Genomic DNA, 8,753 nt, shown 5'->3' on the forward strand with positions numbered 1-8,753 from the left:
TCCCTTTGTTTGTCAGGCAGCACCACTCCCGCTGTGTCACTCCAGTTCCCTTATCTCAACCTGGACTTTGGACCAGAGACCAGTAGAGACTGCGAGACACCTGGGAGAGGAGGAGCTGTTTTATGAGGAACGATTACACCCACTTGGACGAGCTCAAGAGTTGACCGAAACACAGGCTTTTAAAAGCACCAGGAGAAACCCGGCCAGTTTGGTTCTCTCAACATCAGAAAAAGCTTCCCTCGGGTTGGGTCTCTCTGTGTGGGGGAAAACCTTGTGCTCCCAACCCTGTGACCCATGTGGGTGCCAAGTTAGAGCAAGGCACCCAACACCTGCCCTTGAAATTAAAGGTTTTAACCACACGGCATGGCCACGCTGAGTTAGGTAATGGACCATTATTTCCTTGGCCCTGCAGATAACCCAGGCGCAGGGCACCGCTCTGCCCAGGAGCCCCCGGAGAACAGTAGAGCTTTGTGTCCCTGAACATCTGGCAAAGAGCTTGCAGAGGAAGGGGCAGCCTGGAACAGCCCAGGCTCCGTGGTGACGTCCAGAGAAAGCTCCATCAGTCCTGTCAGGGAAAGCGGCACAAATCGACAGTCTGGGGAAGAGAAGGCTGAGGGGAGACCTTATTAATGCTGACAAGTATCTCAAGATTGGGTTGAAGGAGGAGGGAGCTGGGAGGACGAGGGGCAACGGGCACAAGTTGGAACATAAGAGGTTCCACTCAAATATGAGGAAAAAACTTCTTCACAGTGAGGGTGGCAGAGCCCTGGAACAGGCTGCCCAAGGAGGGTGTGGAGTCCCCTTCTTTGGAGCTTTTCAAGACCCACCTGGATGCTCCTGAGTAACATGCTCTGACAAGCTCTAGGCAATCTTGCTTCAGCAGGGGAGTTGGACTAGATGATCTCTGTGGTCCCTTCCAACTCTAAAAAATCCAGTGAAATTCAGTGAAACAACTATGACGCACGGCGAGTTCCTCCTGCTCAGACTGCAAATACGAGGTGCTGCCCAGGAAGGACCCCCAACCCATTGCAGACAAAGGAACCTGCTTTTCCCACCCCCAAACTCCCTCCACCGAGCTCTTCCTTCCAGCCTGTGTCCCCCCCTCAATCCTTTTTTTTCCCCCCCCCGGAGCAGCACAGGGGGCACCGGCCCTGCTGCAGGAGGGCTAATCCAGAGGCTGGAGAGGAATCAGTCACCGACCCAGGGGAGGGAAACCCCATTTATTTAAGCTATTGGAATTTGGCACGCACAGAACATATCACAGTAATGCACTGGAGGCTATAAGGGTTTTGGTTTGGTTTTTTTTTTTTTTTTCTTTTTCTCTACAGACATACAGGAAAACTCTATGCAACTCCCATGTACACATTACACAAAGGAAAACAGCTTTAATCAACCACTGGTGAAACATGGAAGCTTTTAAGATCTCTGTAGCTGGCACAGGAATGTTCTCTACCCCCCATACAAAAAGGCATTTCAGATCAAACTTTCTAGTAGGTGATATTTCCATGCATTTCTACAGAATTAAAGAAGCTAACAGACAAAAAAAGCCCAGATCAAGCCGTATTAGTCAGGCTGATTGGTTCTACTAAGTTAAATCAATAGTAATTATGGACAAATGGACCAAGTGACCAAAGACTGGGGCTGAGAATACCACTTTTTAAGATGTGGTTCCTTCTCATTGTACTAACTGGAGAGCTCTGATATAAGAATCTGCATTTGTAAAAGCCTCAGAAGCATCCGATCCACTAGTTAAGTGTGTATTACAGGAACTAAGGTAGTTCTAAATTAAACTATGTCAACAGAAAAGCAATTTTTGTAGAATCGCTCAGGCTGGAAAAGACCTCAAGACACTTCATAACAAGAAAATTGAACCTATGGAACAAGTGAACCTGTAAATATTATTACCGCACCGTGAGTTGACGAGAGTGGAATAGGACCGTTTCTCCAGAAAAGTGTGTCTATTTTATCTCTAACTTCAGAATTAGCCTTTATTAGTACTGCTCTGCAAGCACTAAGAATTTAACCCAGTTTTGATACCAACAGGTTGCGTTAGCCTAACTTTACCTACAAGTTTTAAGTTCTGTATTAAACGGTTACCAGGGGAAAAGTTTTTGACTTTGGCAATTTGGCCAGTAGCCTCAAAAGATTGACTGAATTTTGCTTGTTACAATTTAGAAAAGCAAGAACAGGAACCAGATTGTTCTCACCTCCCCCCCACTCCATTTCATCCCATGATACACTGCTGCATTGGACCAAAATTTTTGGAGACCTTTAGTGTTAATTAATTGGGGACAGTATTGGGCCGGACAACCAATGCAAATATTAATACACCAAGATAAATCCTTAGATTTGATTTATTTAGGGTCATTTGTACATACGAGCTACATCTCCAAAATCTACTTTATTCTACAAGACAGCTTCCCTACAGTTAGTGAAACCCTTGCCTAAAATGGTTGCTTTACATAACTGATATATTAAAACATGGAATGCTTGTAGAGTTGTGGCACTGTATGACATCTACACGGGACTTCCTTCAAAAGCTACGACTAGGGAGCCTCCTAGCTTCTCAGCAATGCAAGCTCGGTTGAGGTCCTCTGGCCCATTTGCTTGGCATTCATGCTTTATGCCTAAAAAAAGAGGCAAAACACTCAATAAAGCAGTAGTTCAACATGCTAGAAACCAATCAAAGAAACATACTTGGTAGTGATATTAGAAGAGGTCACTCAAGCAGGTAAGCCCTGCCTTAGCTTAGGAATTTCGATGGTTTCCCCCTGGTATGTCAGAGGAGACATCTGGTTGCACACCCAAACATCAGCACAGGAATACCAGGGAGGAAGTTTTCACTAGATCGGTGCTCAGACCATGAGCCTGCAATGAAAAGTCTATCTCAAGAGTGATTATTTCCACTCATTTCCAGTGCTACCCTGGCTATGGCAGGTGAGGGAGCTGCACGCAAGCACACCACGATGGGCTGGCTCAGCTCCCCCTGGCTCTGGAGAGGTGGGGGAAAGAATCTCAGGTTCTCACTGGAGATGTAGAGACCAGAAAGACTTTGCTGGTCTAAGGAATCAACAGTGGTTTCTTTTTTTTTTTTTTTTGGAGACTGGGGAGCCCAACCCAAGCCTGACTTATGTGGAAAAATGCAGAATTTCTTTAAGATTTCTTGGAATATTTTTTTCTTTTTTTTTTTTTTTTTGATTTATGTGGAAAAACGCAGAATTTCTTTAGGATTTCTTGGAATATTTTTTTTTTTTTCAACTTGGGCATGTGGAACTCCCTGGGCAGTTCCAACCCAGTGGCGAGTTGTCCTGCGAAGGCTGGCACTGCCACACAACAACCCTGTCAGTTTTGCACGCTCAGGGCAGCACGAGGAGCCTAAGGGGGAGGGGAGGGGGGGGGACAGCCCTATCTGGCTACGAGCCACCACCATGACCGACTTAGCATGAAATTTCTGAATGCTGCAGCAAGGTGTTTACTCCCTGGTTAATGGTGCCTGACAGCTGAACAGAACTTCTCTCTTCTCCGCTTGGAGACGCAATGCCTTTCGAAACGAGTAATCACAACCGCATCTCCAAATCAAGTTAACTGTTAATTATTACTACTACAGCACCATTAAGTTTGTAAAGGACTGAAAAGTCCTCCGCCACAGAGGCAGCTCTGCACAAAATCAAGCTCCTTGCTATGAATCTAACGGTTTCTGGCTGGTAGGGTGCAATGTGCTGCTCTGTACCACTACACCTACATTGCAAAGCCTGCTCTTGGCCTGAGCACAGCTCTAGTGCCTCTAAAATTCAGAGTCAGACACTATAAGTTTTAGCCAGAGCTCGTTTTAGCTCTCTCATAGGTCATTTCACCTGTGAAGTTCTCACCTCTCACCAGCATCTCAAAATAAGAAAAGCAAACCCAAACAGATTAGCCAAGGGTTAAGGCTTGCTGTGCAAACATTCTAGGGGCATGGCACAGCTCGGAGCATTAGCTGCCATCACATACCTTGAAACTTCTTTTTGATTGCATCCTTGGAGCTCGCGTAGATCATCTTGCTTTTGAGAGGTGCTTGTTCTGGTGCCCTAGTGGGAAATACACCCAAAAAGTGCCATTAGTGACATTTATTATTCTTGCACAGAAAGAAGCAGCGTCCTACTGATCACGAACAAGTGAAACATCTCATGGCTCAGAATACAGGAGTGTCTGGCTCACTTTTAAGTCTGCCATCTCACCATACAAATGCTCAGAGACCACACCCGCAGCGCTTGGACTGCACGTTAGGAATGAGGGAGTTGGAAATATGGCTTACCACAAGAAAAACATCAGCTCTTCTTTTTTGGATTCCTTGGTCTCAAAGCTTGCATCATACAAGGCATAACGGCAATCCTTCTCGGGAAGCATCTGCACAAAGTGCTTGAAAGGGTCGGTAACTGTCACACCGACATCTCCCACCAGAATCTCTTTGCCTTCTTCCACAATAATGCACTTTTTGTCTGGACTGAGGCAGAAGATGACAGCCTTCTTCCTCTTCTTAATTTCCTCGGGCGTAGAGCACTTCCGCACTTTCATGTCATAGAAGATACGGCATACCTCATCGGCAACTTGTACTCCAGATGCCTGCAAAGACAAGACCAAAGACCTTCAGGAGAGAGCTACTACCACAAACTTTCACAACTACGTTACTGCACTGCCTTAAATCCCAGGCTAGAAGACAACCGATACTGACAATAGTCATCAGTGGCCCGAGAGTCTTGTCAGAAAAAGGCTGCAGGCCCTGTTTTTCCAGGCCAAGTAAAGAATCTGGAGCCTCCACGCTGCCCACAGCCAGCTGCCAAACCAAAACTATTCTAAAGAAGGCACAATCCTACTTATACTAGAACATTGTTTTGGGGTAGTTCTACATGCGTGTCCATCCCTTGGTCCTCTGAGATTCAGTCAGGGCAGATCCTTTGGCATTCCAGCAGCTGAATTTTGTTACCCGTTTCAGGCTGGCTAGACAATCAAGCCCACTAGGATCTTCTGTTCAAAGCTCTCCTGCCATTTCTAGCGTGCTCGCTAGCGGCTTTAGGAACAGAGCTAAAACGTGGCCAAACTTCACGCTTGTCACACGGATCTGATTTTGAGATCAAGAGACACGTAGTGGGGTCCAGGGACCGTGGCTGTACAGTTTTCAGCTAAACAGGCCAACTTCCAGAACTTCCTTTGAATTCACCGTTTTAAAGGAGAGCTTGCAAGTTTTAACAGTTAAAGCCTCTACTTCCCAGAAGTTCCTCCATCAGTTTTTAAAGCAAGCTTTAAAGCCTTTTCAACTCCCCCCCCATCCCCTAGTCTGATGGGAAATTCTAGTTACTTAGTGGTATCCCCCTGTGCTAGCTGTAATAGGAGGTGCAGATGGAGCATTACCCAATCTAACATTAAAGGCAGCTGCACAGAATAAAGAGGACAAGACCTAGCAAGAACGAAGAGGCTGAGCTGCATTTTCAGTCTGCTACTTTTTTGGGAATGAGACCAACAAAAAAAAAAAAAAAAAAAAAGAGGTGGTAGGGTAGAAGCATTTGTATCTGAGTTTTGTCCTCAGAATGCAGAGAAGTTGGAGAGCTTAGAAGCAGCTGTGTGATAGTCAATACTGCAAATAAGGGAAGCCATACAGGCCAGTGGACACTGCTGGAAGGACATCGTGGCCAGTAAAGACCAAATTGAAGCCCATCCAACACTCATCTATCTGTTCAAAACACTGCATGCAGCGTAAACAGCGAGATTCCTTTCTGAGACTACTTCTTCCCCCGCTGTCCTTATGTCTTCCAAATTCAAATGACACTATCCTCAGATACAGCAATTCATATCTCAGAAGGAAAATCACCCTCCTCCCTCTGTGTAAACTGCCACACGTTCACAGGCACCGTCAGCAGTACCAGCCAGGTAAAACATCACGAGAGATATACCAACTGAAAAAGACTAAAGGTGGAAAAAGACTAAAGCTTGTTCTTCATTTTGTTTTTCCTTAAGATCAACCCCAAAACATGCGCTTGATGGATTCATTTTGTGGGGGACATTGTACCTGGTCAGGGTGGAGTTCAGCTGCAAAACCAGTGAGATCAGTGGTGAAGGGGAACTGCTTAGTGCTGGCTTTCAAACTGGCTGTCCTTGAGAGATCGTTATTGATTGGACAATGACTAAACGTGCATTTCTTTCTTTTTTTTTTTTTTAAAGCCTCAACCAACGCCTATCACACAGGATCTCAGAATCTCCTTTTTCTACAAATATCTCTCCTCTAACTTCTAGGGGCTGGCACAGCTTTGCTAACCCAGTGAAGAGAGGTGGCACAGTTGGCAGAATCTATACCATGGAGTTTGGCATCTACATCTCCCAGGTGCTGGTTGTGCAAAACCAGGGCAATCCCATACAGCCCTGAATCCGAGGCAGAAGCTTTTCTCCAGTACTAGCACAGTGCTCTTTAGGGGTTTACTCAACTACAACGGGACCTCCCTCCAGATTTATGGTGCATGGCTTGTCTGTTAGGGGTAACGTATCCAGAATTCCTTGCACTTACTTTGGGATGGAGAACTGGGAGTAAGTCACCATGCATCAGCTGCCTGGCAGGCACCACCCTTCTGCATATCTCCAATAAGGCAAGGCAAGTAAGCAGAGAAAGCCTATTCCCGGATAAAATTTGAGCAAAAGTGCAAACATGGACTCAAAGTGACTCATTCCTATGTCACCTCCTCCATGTGGAGACACTGCACTTTGGCAGAGCATGACTGAGAACTAATGAGGAATAAAGGTCTTTCTCCTCCTGTCCCTGTAGTTGGTTTAGCCAAGAGATCTCTGGGAAGACTTTAAAAAATACAAGGTTGCCCTAAACCTGTGCAGCAGCAACTAGAACTATCGCATCATTCACTAAAGATAAATCCACAAGGCAATCTTTTTACCCCCCCTGCCCCGAGGTTTGCCTTCTAACTAATGGTACCTCAATAGCTGACAACAGGTGTCAAGACTCAGTTTTTAGAATCTTGGAGTCTTTTGTGGCTAAGCAGAAAACGTTTAGGAAGCCCGAACTAGGATGGGAATGAATCTAATCACTGCATAAAAGCAGTTCACGTCACCCCACTCTACCTTTGTCAATTCTTGATCTTTACTCCAAGACCACAGCGACTAATTCCCCTGCACCAATTCCTCCTGCCAAGAAGTTAACTTTGGTGGAACAGGTTAAGGCTCAGCAGAGAGCCAGAGGCAAGCAGCAGCAAGGGAGCTGCAGGTTGATGTAAAATGTGCAGTCAAGAGCGTACGCTTGTGCTACTGCACAGCCAGAAACACATCTCCAAGTCAGGAGACAAGTTGTTTCCTTATAAAGAAACTGAACACTGCTGGCAAGTCAGTTCAGATTCCAAAAATGTTGAGAGTATTTAGTCTGGAAATCCAAAATTCACTGTTAAAACTGCAGCTGATGACTGCGACTGACCAGAAGCTGAAGGGACAATAGTAAGAACTGGATTCTTTAGCTTTCCAAAGCAAAAGGCTGTTCGTAGCTGGTGCTACTCCTTTTCACAGCTGCTGTACAACCCCTGGATTCATCACACAGACTGACATTAGCAGCCATTATACTGCTAGGGACAATGCAGATTTGTTCCATCTGAGAAAAGCCTATAGTTGTGTCACAGGATGGATTGAAATGAACGCATAAAATCCTAATTGCTTCCAAAAAGAGGATCTACTTTTATAACCGTAAGACTTTCCCTTCAACCATGGGCTTGTACCAGCCATGACTGGCTTCGTAAACATACTTAAAAAGGAAAAAAAAACAAAACAACACCCCAAACCCTAGGCATCTTTTATTGTGAGGTGGTTGCAACCATTCTTTGTAGGGCAGCAACAGGATGATTGTTAAGAGCACTGTAACAAGGAGAAACACCACGCTCGTAAATACATGCCCTCATTCGACATTTTAACTGTGTCTCCGCTGATGTTGTCCAGAAGAATAGCTGGTGAGAAGCCTCCACCCCGCCAGTAATGACAGAATAAACGTTTATTTGTTAGTCTGGATTTTCTCTCTTTGGCCCAATAACGCTCTGCTCGGAGGATTCAATACAGCACATTCATTATTATTTCGTGCCTTCTGGCTTGAAGGCTGCAGGGCTACATCAGCTAACCCTGGTCTGTTCCTTTTTCAGCATGAAAGCAGTTATCCAGCTCTGGACCGGTACATGGGTGGGGTGTTCTCCTAAGAGTACACCTCGCAGATACTGGTGGGACACACGACCATCAGCTGGTGCCATTTTGTTGTAGAGGAGAGGTTAACTCTGTCACACGGGCAACACCAACATAAAACCATTCTGGGGACACAACTGCAGAGAAAGGGCTACATACTCTGCCCTGGGGAGGCCTCATCCGGAGCACTGGGACCAGTTCTGGGCTCCCCAGTTCCAGAAGGACAGGGAACTGCTGGAGAGGGGACAGCAGAGGCTACAAAGATGATGAGGGGCCTGGAGCACCTCCCTGGTGAAGAGAGGCTGAGGGACTTGGTCTTTTTAGTCTGGAGAAGAGAAGGCTGAGGGGGGATCTGATCAATGCTTATAAATACTTAAAGGGAGGGTGTCAAGAGGATGGGGCCGGTCTTTTTTCAGTGGTGCCCAGGGACAGGACAGGAGGAAATGGGCACAAACTGGAGTAGAAGAAGTTCCACCTAAAGATGAAGAGGAACTTCTTTCCTTTGAGGGTGGCAGAGCCCTGGCAGAGGCTGCCCAGGGAGGTGGTGGAGTCTCCTTCTCTGG

General features: G+C 46.1%; 1 protein-coding gene across 1 annotated transcript; it reads right to left on the reverse strand.

Annotated features, from left to right (window-relative positions):
* Positions 1 to 1,274: 1,274 nt before the first annotated feature.
* Positions 1,275 to 4,600, reverse strand: DSTN (destrin (actin depolymerizing factor)). Its single transcript, XM_014962465.1, has 3 exons — positions 4,295 to 4,600; positions 3,991 to 4,067; positions 1,275 to 2,627 (listed from the first exon to the last, which is right to left on the reverse strand). Exons 1-3 carry the CDS (start codon positions 4,552 to 4,554, stop codon positions 2,518 to 2,520), a joined length of 447 nt encoding a protein of 148 aa, XP_014817951.1. The 5' UTR covers positions 4,555 to 4,600; the 3' UTR covers positions 1,275 to 2,517.
* Positions 4,601 to 8,753: the final 4,153 nt, after the last annotated feature.

Source organism: Calidris pugnax, unplaced genomic scaffold (assembly GCF_001431845.1).
Source record: "Calidris pugnax isolate Ruff unplaced genomic scaffold, ASM143184v1 scaffold147, whole genome shotgun sequence".
Taxonomy (NCBI): Eukaryota; Metazoa; Chordata; class Aves; order Charadriiformes; family Scolopacidae; genus Calidris; species Calidris pugnax.

What these genes read in the sequence shown, in the direction of transcription:
- DSTN (XM_014962465.1), bottom strand. Translation starts at nt 4,554, where the DNA reads ATGAAAGTGCGGAAGTGCTCTACGCCCGAGGAAATTAAGAAGAGGAAG. An exon ending in GAGCTGATGTTTTTCTTGTG is followed by an intron (nt 4,068 to 4,294) that starts GTAAGCCATATT and finishes ATTTCCCACTAG; the next exon opens with GGCACCAGAACAAGCACCTC. An exon ending in AATCAAAAAGAAGTTTCAAG is followed by an intron (nt 2,628 to 3,990) that starts GTATGTGATGGC and finishes CTCTTTTTTTAG; the next exon opens with GCATAAAGCATGAATGCCAA.